The 19,729-nt window shown below is 34.1% G+C and overlaps 1 protein-coding gene across 1 annotated transcript in view; it reads right to left on the reverse strand.

Moving 5' to 3' along the window:
• Nucleotides 1-104: 104 nt before the first annotated feature.
• The window catches only part of LOC129228289 (uncharacterized), a 44,722-nt gene continuing 25,097 nt past the window's right edge, over nt 105-19,729 (reverse strand). Inside the window, exons 6-7 of the mRNA XM_054862965.1 lie at nt 16,364-16,480; nt 105-339 (exon numbers count right to left, since the gene is read on the reverse strand). Of these exons, the coding sequence (XP_054718940.1) occupies nt 284-339; nt 16,364-16,480 (173 nt within the window). The 3' untranslated portion in view covers nt 105-283. The remainder of the gene's footprint in view (nt 340-16,363; nt 16,481-19,729) is intronic.

The raw sequence follows: 19,729 nt of genomic DNA on the forward strand, positions 1-19,729 counted from the left end.
TGAGAGTATGACAATATGGCGCTGAAACCATCATAAGCGAAACAGTGATGCAGAATCGTACCAAACTGGTATCTTTTGCTTGTAGAGATAAGTCATTTACATTTTATAAAACTTTATTGCTTCAACAGATAAATTTTGTTCTAGAGAACAAATAACAGTGATATACATCTTTATTAAAAAACAAGTCTTTGTATTTCTATGAACAAATAAATGCATAGTTGCTATCGAAATTTCCTAGAGGTTCATGTGTAATCTCTAGTAAAGTGAAGGTAAAATATATCCTTTAAATATTGATTTCATCAATATAGCCACAAACCATATTGGCTGGCACAGCTTTATCTGAAATGAATGTTAAAGATTAATGGACAATCAAAAAAACTGTTTCCAAGCATATGAGAATGGCTTTATGCAAAACAGGAAGAGGAAACTCCATTTATATAAATACAGTATAACTTCAATTTAACGATATCCGGTTTAACAATTTCCTCAATTTAATGATACATTTCCCTGAACCGGACCTGACTGCATTGAATGTTTATGCTCCTCAATTTAACGATAACTTTTTCCAGTTCCTTGACAATCATTAAATCGAGGTTATACTATATGTTCAAGAGTTATGGTAACACACCACGAAAAAAGCTTCTCTAAATAAGGCCACAGCAGGGGCATTTTTTCGGGGAGGGACATGGTCAGAGGCAAAGGTACACCAGACACAGAGGCATAACCCCCCGGGGGGGGGTCCATGGGGTTCTGGACCCCTTCCGAAATGACTAAGTGTAAATATATGATTGTTCAAAAAAAAAAAAAAAAAATGCATTCCATTGAAAACAAGCATTTTACTCAAGTAAAAAAATGGAACAAGAGAAAATATGCATAAAAATCTCTCTTGTGCAATATATAACGTACCAATAAAAGAAAATTGAAGGGAAAATTGATAAAGTAAAATGGGCGAGGGAAGAGGGGGGATGAAATGAGTGGGAGCTGTAATGTACAGAGCTTTATTGCAATGATTCTCAATTTTTCCCTAGTGTGCGAAAATATTTCTCTCTGCAGTCTCCAAAACATTGGTTACCCTTGTATCATTGAAGTAGATGCAAATTCTGAGAATATAGTTGTTTAGAATTTAACAAAAGGCACTTCTTCTTTGTCTAGTTACCTCCAAATTTCTTGGAATTTTGTCCCTGCATGGGCTTTCTGGGGAAGCGGAGAATCTATTTTGCATTAAATTTTGCTGCTTGTTTTAAATTCAAATTATTACTTGTCATTGATAACAGTTAAATGAAATTTTCATTTCTAAAAATCTATTTTGCTTATTTTGAAGAAGATCTTCATATCAATTTGTCAAATTTCCTCACCCCCCCCCCCCCCCGTAGGCGGATTTACAGGGGTGCCAGGGAGTGTGCCGCACCCCCAAAATTTTTGGTTGGGTTTTGAAAAAAAAATAGTTTAGTATATTTCACTCAGAAACGCAGTTGGGGGAAAAAAATTCATAGCTGCTATACTAGTAAATTTACTTGAATCCAGTATCACCATACGTCGCTAGTGCAAGAAAAACATAACTGTGCTCATATTAAGAATTAAAGTAATTTTATCTATTTGGAAAAAAAAATAATTTCATGCAAATAAAGAAACTTCTCAAACAATTTATTGTTCAGTGCTGAGTTATTGTATAGAATAATTGCATGTTCTGTTATTGGGTATTTATTCGTATATCAATACAAATTCTTCTATTTTAAAACAACAATGGCTAATAAAGTCAAAAAAAAAAAAAAAAAAAACCAAGGCTATTGCAAGAAACTTGATCAATAAAGTCTACACCGAAATCAACCAAAAACCAACAATTTTAAGGGAAATAATCAAAAATTTTTGAAGGAGGACTTCCGGACATTTTGCAGCAGTTGTGCATCCAGGGGGAAGGGGCACAAGACTGGTGACCCTCCCCACAAAATGCTGAGTAGATGTTTTTAAAAAAATATTCCTTATTACTGAAGAGAAGAAAAGGTCTCATTTTGGGAAAACGCAGTTATTTTATGAAAAAAAAAAGAATATTGGGAAAAAATCTTAATTTCTCTTTCAAAAAGAAATATTGACACAAATTTTTCAACAGCTTCAGATTATTGGCGGTAAATTGTGTGCCTTCTCGCACAATCCTCTTTCTTTCATATCTCCCCCCCCCCCTTTTTTATTTTTCTCTATTTCGTTTTTATTTTTTCTATTAGTCCTAGACATGTTTCTTCTCCAAAGTCCTTTCTCCAGTTAAAGTTATTACAGAGTACCTCAAATTTCGCTTCTTGGGCTTCACTTTCGCAAAATTTCCAAGGAAGATCTTCTAATCAGCTAGATACATCGAAAATCGTTTAAAATTGCGTTTTTGGAGCTTCAATTTTGAAAAATTGCAGTATCCCTAACGTTACCAAATGTGGTCTTACACTCATGTGTTTAAGACTTTAATTTTGGAAAATATTTGAACAAGGGCCTCTGACCCCCCCTTTCTCTATTATCATCAAAGAGTGTTGATATTTTCGTTGTGAAAACTACTATTTTGAAATATTTCAGTGGGAGAATCCATTTTTTTAATACCATGAATTATTGCAGAAGAACTTCATTTTTAGGACTTCATTTTCGAAAATTTTCCAGAGGAGAGCTCCAGAACACCCCATCCGGTAACAGCATTAAAAATTGTCCTCCGTAGTAGTTTTGGAACTTCAATTATGAAAAGTAAAAAAGAGGTAGCATGGGGGAGGGGGTTACGTATTATTACATATCTGCTTTTCAAAAAATCGGTTGGAGACAGTCTATGAGTCCTCATTCATAACCCAAACTATAAACATGGACTACAATCACATTTTATAAGACTAAAATTTCTAAAAATAGCCTTGGAGCCACACGTACCTTTCTTGCCTCTAAAATATCACCAAGAACTGTAAAACTGAGTTTTCAAAACTACTATTTCAAATTTTTTCTGGGACGTGAATCCCATTCCAAACCAGTAGCTGGATTCACCCATTTGCTTCTAATATCGACTTTCGTTTAAGACTTTTTCTGCAGTTTGAAATATTAAGAATTGCCCATCCCCTAATCTTACTAAATGTGGTTTACATCGCGTTTTTCAGACTTAAAAGTGTGTCTCGCCCTAAAATTATTTTCTGATTTCGCCACTGCCTTGTTATTCCGGGAATACCCCCCCCTCCTTATTTCCCTGTTATTGTTGCACCCCCAAATATTTCAGCCTAAATCCGCCTATGCCCCCCCCCCCCCCAAAAAAACTTCCTTGCTTTCCTGGACTCCCTCCGAAATTAAATCCTGGCTACGCCACTGTCCAGACATGTACTCAAGGAGGTAAATAGCATTTAAAAATTATGTTTATTATGTCGTTTGTAAAAATTAAACTTAAATATAATTAAATAGTATCAAATTATTATTTTGATTAATTAATTGGTTCATTAATATTTGATAGCTAAATTATATTTCACCAGAATTATTCATCAAGGAGTAATGAAATTTTTATAATCACTAGCACTATCTGATGACCATCCGACACTACAAAAAAATGTTAAATAAAAATAGAACCGACTACAAAAACTGCAGCTGGAAATTGCTCTAAAAAGTAAAAATAATTTCATTCTTTGAACAGCGGGCTTAAGGGGCTAAGCCCCTCTTGACAGTTCACTAGTCTCCCTAAATGAAAAAGTACAATAAAGGTTTAAAGGCTTCTTTTTACATTTTTTTTTTTTTCAAAAAATAATAGGGTAGACCCGAGCACGTTTAAGCAGTGCCCTCCCTTCAAACCGAATTATAACTGGAGAGCCAACAGTCCTAACACATTGATGCTGCTCCCTAGCAAATACCCTCACAAGTTTTTGAGCATCAGTCGAGCTTTGGCCCAGCATGCAGAAAGAATAATCTGTTTTCTACCTAGTACAGTAAAAATAGGGGTCCGACCCAAACATCAAAAAAAAAAAAAAGAAGCTAAACCTGGTGCAAATTGTTTATTACCCTCCGAATAAGAACAGGTAAAAAGTCCCACCCCATTGTGCGTCGGGTTTTGGAATGGGGGGCATCTAAAAATTGCTGTTTTGGGTATTTTTCCAGAATTTTTAGAGTAAATTTAAAGTGAGAATACTATGTTATACTAAATTTAAAAGCATGAAATTAAAGGTGTTTGATCCCCAAGAGGGATGACATAACCCACCAATGCTACAGAGCCCCCCTATCCCCATAAAACGAAGCAGTACCCCCGAACCCCCCTCCATACATTTCATATGGAAACATTATTTTATGCTAAGAAAATTGTTAGAAATCAAGTGTGTCCATCCTCCAAGAGCGATGGTGCACCTCTTCTCAAAGCTACAGCACCCCCCCCCTCTACCAACTAAATTAAATCCGCAACCTCCCCCCCCCCCCACCTTTTATTTCAAGTAGAAGTATTATTTCATGCAAATCTTAAAATGCATTAAATCAGGACTGTCAACCCCATAAGAACAGTAGCTCACGTCCCAAAACGAAATTATATACTAAAATATTATCCTTCCCCCCCCACCCCCTCTGATGGTGCACATTTGATTAATTGGCCAAAAAAATAACGCTGAATTGTTTTTTGCTTTCAAATGATTTCTCCTAAGCTTGTAACAAAAAGTCTTCGCTATCAAAGATGTTTTTTGGAATCTAGATCCTCAGCAAAATCGTTATTGTTGCAGCTATGTCTAACACAGTTTGTGCATATAATTGAGCACTTCAGTCCACTTTCAGACTTTTCACACATTCACTATATCCAATGAACTCCTCAGAGCAAGCACAAGATTTGAGACGCAGAAAGTCTTCTAGAGCAGAAGGCTTGGCTGTTGTAATTAGGACGCGGATTATATTTCTGTGGTGCTTTCTTTGCACCCATCAAAAATAACCCTAGCTTTCCCATACTTACAAGTGACCTATACACTGCATTGCTGGCATATTTCCTTGAAGCTTACATATCATTACCAAAAATATGATCAAACAGGTATCTTCCATCTATTACATATGAGGCAATGAGAAAAAAGGGATGTAAGTGGCAAAATTGAAAATTTGGAGATAACCAAAACAAATGGTTGGTGAACCTCTCCTCTATCTTGGGGCAAGAAATGGTACTAGTAGACCTGGTAATTGCTTCTATACAGCATGATTTAGAAAAGAAAATCAATGAAAGCCTACCTAGGATCTTATCTTTAAACGCGTTTTATTCAAAACTTGAATATGGCCGCTTACATCCCTTTGCTTCTCACTGCCTCATATATGACACCAGCTGTTCGTTCTGTGATGTTGGATGAACCTTTTGCTTCAGATAATAGTACTTTAACGATACAGGATTTCTTTCCTTCTGAAACCAGATTCATCGAATACTGATGATGGAGGATCAGCGCATAACTCGGAGCAAAAGTTTTTAGCAATTTGTTATTCCATCTTTACTGTTCGTACCATTCGGTGTAAAAGATGGTTTGGGCTTACTCATCTTTACAGATAGTAACTACTCTCGTAACAGAAGCCAAAGACATAACTGCTTACCTACTTTACGAAGAAATGCCACAAAATTGTTTGCCTTCAATATCCTTTGATGTTACTACCCGAACGTTAAAGGTCTCATCCCAACTCACCTTATCATCAGCGAGCAATACCACAACCAACTTGAGAGGAAGGAAACTTCTGGGGGTTTTAGAAACGGATTGTGATTTCCAAACTAGGAAAGAAGAAGGTGTAAATATTTAGCATTCTATTGTTGTATTGCTCATTGCTCTCATCAAGACTTGTTCTATCGTTGAATCACTATAGGTTCTAGACCACCTGAATTTGTCACTGCGTTAGATCGTTGGATAGCTGATGTTTTAGCTGATATGTTTGATGTGATCAAATTTTTTTCATCGCATAATGTACTCAAAAGTTTCAGATAGTGTTGCAAGAATAAGTTCCCCTAAATTTAGCATAGTTCACATAACCAGCTGCATAAAAGAGAGGTAGCGTGGTGTTTGCAAATGAGAACCCCCCACCGACTTAGAGGGTGCAGAATTGCAGCATTGCCCGTCTCACTATTGGCAATTTCGGTTTGTCCCACCCTTACGGTGATGGCAAAAGATTGTAGAAAAGTTGAAGTAAGTTAATCAAGAAGAAGTAGGGAAACTTTGGTCAGTTTGGACTTTTTTTATTCTGCACAGGAATTTTGTTTTCCAGCGCTCTAAACAGTTTAATAACTCCAGTCCAAATAATTTGGTTACTGAGCTCGCTTAGATCTTTTAGAATTATCATTCTGACATTACCATATCATTGTGAGGCATTTTGTACTTTGGAAAAGTTTAAGTCAGGGAAATTTTTTCGTGAACTTCACTGCAATAGTTGATTTCAGAATGTAAATTCAGGGTCCCCCCCCCCCCCTCAAAGCGATGGCGCACCCCTTAAGTGTGACAGTGTACCCATCCAGAATAAAAGTCCTCAATAAAGAAAGAAATACCCCTTGAAAAAACTGCCTTAAAAATTCCAATGACGCAAAGCTGCTCCATGACCCCCCATCCCCCCCCCCCCCCCCGCCTGTGCACCCCTGTTAATTAGAATTTTTCGTGAGAGTTTATTGTTTTACTATTATAGAGTGGTTTCTGCGAGGTTTGAGAATTTTTTTTTAAGTGATAGAAATTATTTTTATTTAAATAGAGGATTATTTCTTCCCCCCCACCCCCTTCCCCCCAAAACCCGACGCGCAAAGTGCTGGGACTTTTTACCCCTTCTTGCTGGAAGGGTAAGAAGTAATTTGCAACAGGTTTCACCTTTTTTTTTTGGATGTTTGGGTTTGGCCGTTTTTTGGCCTAATTTTACTGTACTAACCATGTAGAGTAAATTTTATGCTGAACGTTTTGAAGATTGTGAATAAATTATACTTAGGTAAGAAAAAAAATATATAAAAATTAGCAGAATTTTATCCTTTTTTGAGAATTGTATTTGTATGAACTGAAATGTTATTAAATTTTTCTGCCCATCAAAAATAAATCCAAACTTGGCGACGGGGCAAGTTAACGTCTCGACGTATGAGCACCTTTACGCACGTTTTTACTGTGTCTCACTTAAACGTGCCACTGACACTTTTTTCGCTCCAAACTGTCTGAAACCTTTTTTGTATTTTCCGGCTATTTAGTTTTGAAATTTAATATTTAATTTTAAATTAAATTACACATTTGTATCCTATAGCTTACAATTATATAGGGTTGTCTTCATGCCCTTCAACTTTATACACTATTTAGCCGTAATAAATTTGCTTTTTTTTACCAATGGTTAGACATTGTATTCAAAACACTAACTGAACCATGTTGGGTGTCAAAACAAATATGCGCAAACGTGCCCCGTGTCCAGGGCAAGTTTAGCAAATGACTTGGACTCAAAAATAATTTTTTTAACAGTTAAAAACACAAGCTGAGCAACAACTGAATATATCAATTTTGACTCCATTAATTGCTTCATAAAACCTCAGTGTCTAAAATTTCCTAAGTTAAAACATAAAAATTAGAAAATTCATTGAAAAAATCTGCATGAACCTGCCCCAGTCTACCCTACTTTTTGCAATTCCAAAGAGAGTGAGATGACTAAAAATTAATTTTCCTAACATTACAAAGGAGAACTTTAACCCTTTCCGGCGCGGTGGTCACAAAAAAGGACACCAATTTTAAAAATTTATTAAAAAAAAAGTTTTTTCTTTAAAACTCCAAAAATCGCTGCATCAGTTGCTTTTATTTCTCTTTAATGCACACAGATGGCAGCACTATTAAATATGAATCTTTTTGTTGGCTTAATTTCTTGTTTAAAATACCTCGATTTTCAAGCTCAAATACAATATTTTTTTCAAGATTTTAAAATTTACACCATAAACTAAATTAGTCAACCATTTTCCCTCAGGAATCCTGAGCTAATCAATCATAATTTTGCAAAAGATTCGAGTTCATTTTTGAATGCAAAAACAAAGTTTCTTTCCAGGTGTCCCCAAAAGTGGACACCGCCCGTCTAGAGCATTGATCTCACTGCTGTGGGTGAAAGATGTTATTTGATACATTTTAGAAAAGGAGGACCAAAAGAATAGTTTACAATGGGCTTTTGTATATTTATTTTGGGTTCTTGACCCAGAACAGGTGAATTTCAAGGTCCATGACTGCACACATTTGAGATCTGCTTTTTCTACCAGACAGTTGTATACTTTTTTTATTATTAGCTTTGATATTATTTTTTCTGTAAATGGTATTATACAGTCGTATTTTTTCATTTAATATTTTATAGCACAAAAGGAATGCACATAAAGCAAGAACAATGTGCCAAAAATATTTTTAACATTTTAAGTTGCTTATTTAGATAATTTTATATAATCTATATGAACTTTCTTGAATTTTACTTCATGTTTATCTTGGAATTTTTATAGTAAAAATATTGAATTTTGTGTTCTAAATATTTTTAATGGCATAAATTATTGAAATAATTAGTAAAAATGCTTAAGAGCTTAAAATATTTGAAATTACTCCAATTGTCATACGAGGTAAACATAACCACTTCAGAAAACAATTTCTGCTCTAGGAGGGCGGTGGTCACAAACGGGGACACCCCCCCCCCCAGCTGGAGGGGGTGAATTTAAAAAAAATTTGACTGTAAAATCTATGTCTAGATAACCAATTTATCCCATCCATTGTGTTTTTTAATTATATTTCAAAAATTTTAATGACCTGCGCCTGTAAGGGTTAACATGTGTTATCAGGATAAGTGCTTTTAGCGCTTCAGAATTTACCACTCCTTTCTTTAATTGCGTTTTTAGAGCCTCAAATTTCAAAAAATTCTGGGCCAAGCTTCTGAAGTTTCCTATCTCTGAGCATGATCCATTCCTAAAAAGTAAAGCTCTTGTCTAGGAATTGTGAATACTAGCCAGAGACCACCTGAGTCACAAAAAATGGTAGCCACTTTCGACTTTTGGTAGCCTTTTTTTTTTTAAATATATTCAGAGCAAATAAATAAATAAATAAATTATCAGAGAGCTAGCTCCGAATTATGTTGCCAAGGTGGAGTTGACTAACATGTTGAACGTCTCAGGAATGAAAGAATGTTGTCCTAGTTTACAGCACAAAAATTATCCTTAAAATTTTGGTTAAATGGCATTTTAAAAATTATTCTATGTTATGTTATCAGTTATATAGCTCACAGAGCAAAGTTTTTTTTCTGTACAAACAGTTTACGATGCAGGAAAAAAAAAATTGTTGAGCATTTTCAGTTGATAGGTATTTCTCTCTCTTTCTTTGTGCTCCATAAAAAAACAGAATTGTTCATATCTTTTTTTTATAAGACTTTTTTTTCTAATAACAATTCTAAGAAAGATAATAGTCGATTTCTCCTGTTTCAGTTCGAGCAGAGGTTTCTGTTGAGACTTTGTAGCTGGTTTGCAATTTCGTTAAAATATCCCAACAAATAATTTTGTGTTTATTGCTTCACAGGGTTCGAAAATATGATAATATTTTCAAAAATATCTGATATTTTGATATATATCGGATATTTTGATATATATCCGATATTTTCAATCTCTTTAAATACTACTGCATCCTCAAATCACTGTCGTTTACTTTCTTTTATCATAATTATTATAATATATAGACTTAAAATTAATGTTTCTTATAGAAAAATATACCTTTTATGTAAATATTCATGTACTTTAAATTGTATTTATTGAGTTACTAGCAAGCATTAAGCTGATTCACTCATTTTAGCTAAAAAAACAAATAGCCTATCACATTTTTACTACATTCGAAAAGCTACGCTTAAAAAAGAGCTTAGTTCAAACTATTTTGTATTTTAAACCGTGCTGTTAAATGATGAATACGTGCTGCCATCTAAGTCATAACGGTTCAAGCAGCCTGCGGTAACAAATTATAAAATTTTTCAAAAATAAAAACATTTCTCTTCAATATCTCATCTTATATATTGTTCCCCTCTCATTTCAAAACTTATCAGGCCAGCTAATGACGAAAAATAGACTTACGGTCGAAAAATCAAGTTTTCAGAAACGCCCCTTGCTGTTGCAAAACCTTGATGCAGCCTGAAGTTCTTATGCAGATTTTTTTTTTTTTTAAACCAAAGTTCTAATACAATTTTCCAATTTTTAACGTCGCTTTCGGGAAGAAAAAAATAAAATTAACTTGTGTGTGTGGGTTTTTTTTTCTTTTTCTTTTTTTTTTAAATAAAGCTTAAAAGCACTGGACTTAGTGGTTCGGTTAAATTGATAAGTTTTTTCGGTACAGCATTCGGCTGTAAACTAACTGAACTTCGGGCAAGCTCGAGCTGTCCGACATAATAGCAAATTTAGATTAATATTACACATTACAGGTACTTATAACATACAGCAGATAACACACGTAACAAAATAAATGCGATGGGAATGCTACTTGGTGTTTCGACTTCTTTATGCAGGCTACAGTTATCATTCAGATAAGTTGACTGTTAATCGAAGGGTGTTCTTCCTTTTTTTTTAAAAAAGCTTTGACTCCATCCAGACCACTAATCATAATGTAAGCATAAAAAAGTATTAAATTTACCTCAAGAGAATCCTTTTTGTGTAGAAAATCATTTTTATTGTATGCTGAAATGTAGATTTTTCTAATAGCAGTGTTCGACCTTTTGTACAAATGAAAAAATTCTACCCCAAATTAAAGCTACGAGTTTCACCCATTAAACATTTAATTTTTTATTCGCGCGAATACGATATAAAACATTAAAATTATTATCAACTTCATTAGTAAGAAATCATTTTCTACTCCTCTGCTTTCTGCTGGAAAAAAAAATTTTTTTTTTTTGTCTACGTTCGAAAAATTAAAAAAAAACGGACTCGGTTCAACTGGTTTTGGTTTTGAATTTTCAGGGTGTCGACAGGAACTGGAAAAAAAAGTTCCCTGACTTTTCCCTGATTTCCCTGATTAAGTTCACCAAATTTCCCTGATTTATGTTACGAATGATAATGGTTTAATTTCTAAACCCTACCTGAAAAGCATTGCATAAATAATAAAATGCAGTGTTTAAAACGGTTTAGGCTGTTAATTAAAAATATATTTTGAAAAGAAGCTCCTTTTTTTGGTAAAAATAGTTATTAAATTATTGACAGAGAAATATTATAGGAAATCTAAAACAAAAACTTAACTTCCAGGAACCAGTTAAAATAAGAATTCTGAGAAATTATTAAAACCATTCTTAAAGGCATATCTAATCAAGATGAAACTAAAAATTTTAAATGGAAATAATCTTGAACTGAGCTTTTAAGCAGTATAATTGTTACTGCAAGAGTAACAAGTGATAGTTAAAGTAAAGAAGCAATGTAGTTCTACTTAAGTAAAAAAATACTGAACCGTGTGCAGGTAAATAGCAGTATCTGCAGAAATTAGTTTTCGAGATATTTGAAGAAATGTGTAGTGGATTCAGTACTAACAATGGGAAAATGTTGGAATTAGACGTTTTTTTCCCGCCTTTTTTTCAGCGGAAACCAAATAAGCGAGCTTGTACAATAAAGGTAACGTACCATAGATGACAAAAATGCAAAAATAAAAAAGAATACTTTGCAGTTTCTGCCCTTTACCAACACACGGCAGAATAGACATTTATGTAAAACAAATTGAAATCTTTCAACAACCAGTCATATTGAGCTATTCTCTAATTAAGAACTTAGGTTTTAATGAATGAACACAGTATTTTAACTATTAAAAAATAAGAAAAATATTTACTTATGTACACAACTCGGTTTCAAATGATTTCATTAGTTGTCGGAAAAAAATCTTAGATTACTTTAGTTACAAACAATATCACAAAACAACATTTCAAAAACAATTATTAATTTCAAAATATATATGTATATGGTTTTAAAATAAAAGAGTTTTTAAAGTCTGGAAAAAAAAAACCTTCGAGTAATCTGAAGTAACAGGGAATAATAACATGGCAAAAAAACAAATTTGATTTTAAGTCAAATTAATTTTAGCAATTAAATTAATTCAAATTAATTTTAGCAATTAAATTAATTTGAGAAAACAAAGATCTTTTCTTGAAATCGTGATATAACAGTATGCTAATTACTTCAAGACAATGAGTAAAAGCAAGGGAGCAAAGTCATTAATGATGGCTTCCTCTTTGCCTGTAGGGTTATTTATTTTACATAGCATGGAATGGGTGAAGAAAAGTTCAAGCTAAGTAAAATAAACAACTTTACAGACACAGAATCAATCTTAGGAAGCTCATCCTAAGATTGAATACTTTGACCTTGAGGAAAAAAGATGCACAAATATTCGGCAATGTGTAATCGCACCTTATTAATTTTACTTTTTTAAAACGAATAATAGGCTGAAAATTCGCATGGAATCAAAGTACTTCATTTTGCAAGGAAAAAAATTTTTTTTTTTCTTCATTTGATCAATTTTCCCTGATTTTTTGTTATTTTTTCAAAATTCCCTGATATTTCCCTGATTTTTTCCCTGAGTGATAAAGTTCCCTGACTTTTCCCTGATCTCCCTGATCTGTCGCCACCCTGATTTTAAGTGTTCGATTAAAACAGAAACATGTGCGGGCATTTAAGCCGTAACGGTTAAAGCGGCCTGCTATGAGAAATAGTTCAATATTCAAAAATAAAAACACTTATTTTAAATCTAATTTATTACTTCTCTAGAATGTTTGTTTCAATCACTACGTGAGATCTTCGTCATTCTTTAATCAAATTCCATGCTTTACGAATCATTTTAAATCGTATCATGCTGGCTAATGACAAAACATAGACGCATGATCTTATTTTTTTTCGGCAAAAAGCTTTATTGCTGTTTTTTACTACACATTCCTTCAATGAATAGCATTCGAAAAGGAAGGCACAATTGCTAGGTTTGTCGGGCTGTTAATCAGAATGGCGCCAATTCGAACCAGTGTCAATAAATATCTCTTTAATGTTTCTTTTTTCCCGTCAAATGCTCACATGGGCAGGACTGTATTTGCCACAACCTGTTTTTTTCACATGCACAATTTCTGCTTTTTCACGAGTCACTACTCAGCCACACTTTTAATTATATTTATGCTTGCATTGAAAATACGTACGACCAAAAGGTGAGCGATGATCAAATTATCACAACGTTGTATTTAACGAGGTTTTGTTACTGATGTCTTCAAATTACATGCCTTCTCTTGCGCGCTTACTTTTTTCTGTTTTCTTTTTTTGGATTCTTCTTCATAATGTTCTTCCTTTGAAATTTTTAAAGAGCGAAATGCCTTATGAAACAATTCGAAGCACAGTGCAGAGTTCCGCAGGGGTTGACTAGTATTATCATATTAAAGTTCTTAAAACGCAATTTTGGACAAATCTTTGTTAGTTTAATGAAACGGTGTCGGGGCACTGCCCAAGAAACTTTTAATAATGGAATTTCCAAGAATGCAGTTGGTAGGCCACTTTTAAAGACGTTAGAAGAAAGGATTAAATTGGGGGAACTCGGCTCCAGAAATTTTTCTATATGGAACTCCTAAAAATGCAATTGCAGGCCACCTATGATGACGTTAGAAGAAGGGGTTGAATTGGGGACTCTGCCCAAGAATTTTCGAAACGGAAGTTCCGAAAACACAATATTAAAAAGAGGGAAAATTTTGTGGACCTTCTTCATAATTTTTCAAAATTGAAGTAGTATTTAAAATGTAATTGTTTGCCATCATTAAAACATCTTTTTGGGTCTTCGATTTCGGAAAATTTCGGGGCAAAGTTCCAAACTTCCTCATCTCTTGCTCTAACATTATCGAAAGTGGTCACAAATGCGTTTCACTTCTTCTTCTTCGCTGGTGCTACAGCCTGTTGCAGGCCAAGACAGTCTCTTGAAGTCTTTCCCACCTAACTCTATCCCCTTGCAATAGATCTCCATTGGTTCACTTCTACTCCTTTTAAGTCCTTTTCTACCCCATCCAGCCACCTGACAGGGGATCTCCCTCTTCGGCGTTTTCCTTCAATGTTGAAGAATGTGACCTTTTTCGTGGGGAACGCACCTGCATATCGAAATATATGGCCCAGCTATCTAATGCGAGACGCCTTTATAACCTTTAAGATGTTAGGTTCACCATACTTTTTGTAGATTTTTCAAAAAGCAATAAAAGCTTATCTTCTGCCCTGTTGAGAGCCAAACATTCACTCCCATACTGCACAAAAGGTCTTATCAATGTTTTATATAGAATTATTTTAGTTTTAATGCTGATGTAATTTGAATTTAATTGTTTTTTAAGGCCATAGAAGCACCTATTAGCCATGGATAGCCTGTTTTTAATCTCAATATGTAGGTCATTGCAGCTTGAGATCATTGTGCCCAGGTATTTAAACTGCTCAACATTCTTAAATGTTTAGTTATTTACCTTCAAAGGGGCAGTATCTACATTTCGGTTTCATGCAATCATAAATTTAGTTTCATTTTCATAGATGGTTAGAACCACCTTACCTGCTGCATTCTCAAGCGAGGTAAAAGCTTCAACAACAGCTTGCTTAGTTCGCCCAATAATAACAATGTCATCTGCAAAAGCAAGCAGTTGGATTGTTAAGTGTAGTATGGTTCCGCTAGGATTTAATTCTAAGTCTCGAACTGCTTTTTCTGCGTTTTTAGGATGCTATATAAAGGACAGGGGGTGAAAGATAAGACTTCAGGAATTTTTTTGATATCGAAGCTCCCAAAGCGCAATTTTAGATGATCTTCGATAATTTTAAAAAACGGGGGTTTGGAGGCTTTCCCCCGGAAATTTTTCAAAATTGAACTTCTGAAATTGAATTGCTTTTGATAACCCTGACAAAAACGATAAGGTTCCGGGACTCTCCCGGGTTTTTTTTCTTAAATCAAAGTTTTAAAGCCCCAAATTTTGAGCAATTTTCGATGTTATTGAGATGACGGAGGGTTTGAGTCTCTCCCCTGAAAATGTTTCTAAATAAAAGCCCTAGAAAAGCAAACGTGGACCATATTTAAAAATGATAAGATGATAAGGTTTTCAGGACTCTCTCCCGAAATTTTTTTTACTATTGATCCAAAAACTCAATTTTAGACGATCTTGAATGATATTATAGCCCTATCGGGCCCCAGAACCAATATAAGCTTTCAAACCAAGTTTAATTTATGGAAAAAATTAATAAAATTAAATAAACACAAAAAGGTTTTCGGGCCCCTTCCGACTCCCCCCCTCCCCCACAAAATCCAGATCCTACACAAAAAAACTTCTCTTGACTGTCTTTCTCAAGATCCCTTATGGTCAGGACTTTTTCCTTCTTTTCCCTTTCTTTTTCAGGGATTTTCCTTTCTCTCCACTTTTTGTTCCGTGCCATGCCAAGGTTTGGTTTTCGCACATAGAAAGTGGGCTGTTGGCCCCTTTTTTTCCACTTATGGGCCGAATACTGAATAAGCCAGTCTTGGGCCCCTGCAATTTGGAAGCCCCAAATTGGCTAAAAATGTTTGAACAAATGGCCAAAATTGTAATGCTTGGCTGCAAAAAGGCCCCGAAAAAATGTCTGTCCTGGGGCCCCCGATATCTTAATCGGGGATCCACGTCGATAGGTTCTGAGGTTCAAGGGGGCCCCATAACCTATATAAGTTTTTGAAACTAAGTTTGATTTGCGGACATTTTTTATAAAATTGAATGAAAACAAAGCTCAAAAATTTTCGGGCCCCTTCCGACTCTGGGCCCCACCGCGTTGCGGGGTCATGTGGTACATAGTTACACCAGTGGCCTTAACAGTGGCACAATAAAGACTGGATGCCATTTGGGGGATCATACTAGGTCGGCAAAAATGAAGGCCTCTAATGCAATTCCAATGCAACTTTAATCTTTACTAATAATAAAGCAGAAAGTCTCTCTGTCCGGAGGATGTCTGGATGTCTGTAGGATATCTGTAGGATGTCCGTAGGATGTCTGTGATGCGCATAGCGCCTAAACCGTTCGGCCGATTTTCATGAAATTTAGCACAAAGTTAGTATGTAGCATGGGGGTGTGCACCTCGAAGCGATTTTTCGAAAATTCGATGCGGTTCTTTTTCTATTCCAATTTTAAGAAAAAAACTATCATAAATTACGTAATTATCATATCGTGGAACCGTAACATGGGCACAATCCAATTGGCGAGATACGAAATTATCATAACGTGGAACTGTAACGTGGGTACTAGCCAATTGGCGAGAAAATTCACCACACATTATTTGTAAATATACAGGCAAACCAAAAGACCTTTTATTTTTCTATTACGGGCAAAGCCGTGCGGGTGCCACTAGTAAATAAAGAAAAAAAATCCCTTAAAGAATGAACTGAATCAAAATACAAAATGCAAAGACATTCCGTAAAACAAAAACTATACATACCTATCATCTTGGGATATGCAAGGTTTAAATTTTTCATGATTTCGATGAATTCTTCCTTGGATTTTGTAAGACGACTATTGTACAACTTCTCCTCCCATACTGTAGTAACAGTATGACCTGTTACAAAAAAATAAATAAATAAATAAAATAAAAAATAAATAAAAAAAGTAAACAGTAAGTGTATTTATTTCATAAAAATAAAGTTTAGGTATTTAAAATGCTCTCAAACTTGAAATATAATAGAATTAGACTGTCTTTAAAGTGAAAATTTAGGCATTTGTAAGAAGTTTATAGTCAGTTTTAAGGTGAAGAAGTGGTCATCATAAAAATTAATTATACAATTTTTGAAGATCACAGCTAAAATCTATCCCTTCATAAAAACAGATCCAGTCTAATAGTACCTTCTGTATTCAAAGTACCTGCTTTTACGTGCATCATGAAATTACTTTGTGGCATCTTACTACTTACAGTACTTTATCGTAAACCAACTTCATTTTCGACTCCTATTGCATAATTCCATGCCTATTTGGTTTTTAAATTTATCTTAATATTAATACAGAAAATCTGAAACTTTCAGAGAATTAAAGGTGTTAAAGAAAAGCTGCAACTTTTAAGAAGCTTAAAGGGTAACAAGTTGATGAAAAGTTTGTAAAACTGCTAACTACAGGGTTCATACTGTATTTGGATGAAAAAATTCCATGACTTTTTCATGACTAAAAAAATTTTCATGACCTTGTTACACGATGAGAATAGTACTATTTGCCAATTTTCTGCAATGGGTATTGGCAAAACTATTATGTGAATGCCACTACCTTATCAAAACATTTACTTGTGACAAAAAAAAAAAAAAAACATCAGCGAACAGTACAGAACCAAAAACTACCTTTTTAATTTAAGTAAGGTAAAAATATAGTGAATGGAATGTATAGATGTTCAAAATCAATAAATACTGGTGCACTACTTTAGTGGTAAACTTAAACAGATGGTCAACTTGTTCAACAGGTGGTTGATTTATATGATAAGGGCAAATTCCGTGCCTGAAAAAAAGTGGTCAACTTAGACAGGTATTACTGTAGTAATAAATGGGGCAGAATATTAATAAATGGGACAAAGGTTGAATGAGTCATTACAAAGTTTTCAAAAATAAATTTACTTCCTAAAAATATTGCACTTTGGTGTCAACAGTGTACCTAATAATGTACGTAACGACAGTAGTTTCATTCATTGAAGTAAAGCCTCGTTTTTCAGTAAATTAATATTTTTTAAGTATTAGAATTCCCTATTTCTTTGTTCTATAGCCTGATTAAACCTTTATTTTCTTAAGCCTTTAACAAATTAAAATAAATTTTGACAAGTTTAATAATGATTTTTTATGAGTGGTTGAAACAAACTCATATGCAATTGAGTTATACTTTTTGAGTGGGTGAGGCAAAATCTAGAACGTCAAGTCCAGTTCTAAAAAAATATATAATGCGCTGAAAATAATTGTGAACTCTAAATAAGTGGTATCCCAGCAGTAAAACCACATTACAAAAAAAGGCGGATGGCTGTAACACAAGCGGAAGCAATAGGATTCCAAAACTCAGATTCGTTTTTTGGGATGGTTCAGTTTTCAGTGTAAATAGATTTTACATGCACTACTGTTAAATCACTGAAGATTTTAAATGTTCTTTTAGTTTCTGTTACTTTCTTACTGCTCAAGACATTTTTTCATGTGACTTGAAATAAATTTCCATGACTTTTAATGAAAACATTAATTTTCCATGACTTTTTCAGGTCTGAAATCTGTTTATTTTTTTTTCCCATGACTTTCCAGGATTTCCATGACCCGTACGAACCCTGTAACTAAATCAATGTTTATCGAACTGGTGCTTGTGACCATTTTTTGGGCTTCTAGTCAATTTTTGATTGGTCTGCCATTTTAATGATTAATTTTATTAAACTTCTGGATAAACTTACTAAACTGTTCCTAACAGGTTTGCAACAACATGACTTCTAAGGACATAAAATTAATTTTTTTAGATACCGTTACAATGTAAAGTGCCTCCAGTACACAGATTTTCAGTAGCTATATAATGCTCCATAGCAGGTAGCCCACCAGCGGACACGCATGTCTACTAGGAAAGCTCAGTGTGACCCACCGGTGGGTCATGATGCCATGGGTGTTTTAAAATTAGATTTAAGAAGAAAAATACATAAAATTATGTTTAAAACGAAAATATGAAACAAAGCAAAGTGCCAAACTAGTGTTAAATATTGCCAAATATTTTCGAAAAGTAAAATAATGGTAGAAATTAAAAAAAAGAAAAAGTGGAGCTATTAAATTTTAGAGTCAGCAGTTAAAACTTAATTATGTACACCAGTGATGTTCCCATTAATTTTTCTGAGGGTATACTAACAGTAATCCACTATGCACAATATGTGTATGCGATCATATACAATATATATTATAAATTTTTAAAGCTTGAGGATATATGCTATATGTCTAAAAAATGTTTGAGAGTATACGGGGTATATAGAGTTATACCCTATGGAAACACCACTGATATACATCATTACAGTCAGAACTTGATACAAAGTCACCCCCACATAAAATCACTCTGCAAATGAGGTCACTTCTCGCTCATTGAATAGGAATTATATGCTATGAATCATGGGATATATGGTCAAGTCTTGAATACCATATTTGATAATAAGGTCCTTTTTTGTCCGACTTTTTTTTGAGGGATTTCAATGTCACACAAACTGAATTACAAGAGTTTTCCGTGGGTGTGTGATCTTTTAGTGGTGAAAAGTTATTTTCTATACTAACGTAGTGTAAAAGTACGAAGAATGTAATAATGACAGTGATACTGAAATGTTGACGCAAGTAGAAACACTCACTCAGAGCATAAATATCATAAGATTTTTTTTAAATAGCTTGAGAGAAATGATTTCCCCCCCCCCCCCAGATAATAAAAACCTTAGTAAAACATTATACAAAAATTAGAAAATTTGCTGCAGTCCTGTATTTTGGATTATTTTGAGTAACATAAGTTGCACATCAGTACTTTGCTTGAACATATTTATACGCAACTTAATTCTGAATTTAAAATTTTTTTTTATTGAATCCATTAATTTTGATTGGTTCAACTCAAACAAGAGTTATAATAAACTGATAGTTTTGAACAAAATAAATTTTACAGATTAATTGGGCAATTACATATACTTGCTTATTTTATGAATCAGTTTCGATTAATCTGCCTATAAGGTCAGTTTCAGTAAGTCCCGAGGAGTGGCTTTATATCAAGGTCCGACTGTATTCTATCAATGCTTGTTTGCAGGATTATGGTTGCAGCATTATGGTTTTGCAGAAGCTTATTTAAA

The sequence above is a fragment of the Uloborus diversus genome, chromosome 8, assembly GCF_026930045.1.
Source record: "Uloborus diversus isolate 005 chromosome 8, Udiv.v.3.1, whole genome shotgun sequence".
Classification (NCBI taxonomy): domain Eukaryota; kingdom Metazoa; phylum Arthropoda; class Arachnida; order Araneae; family Uloboridae; genus Uloborus; species Uloborus diversus.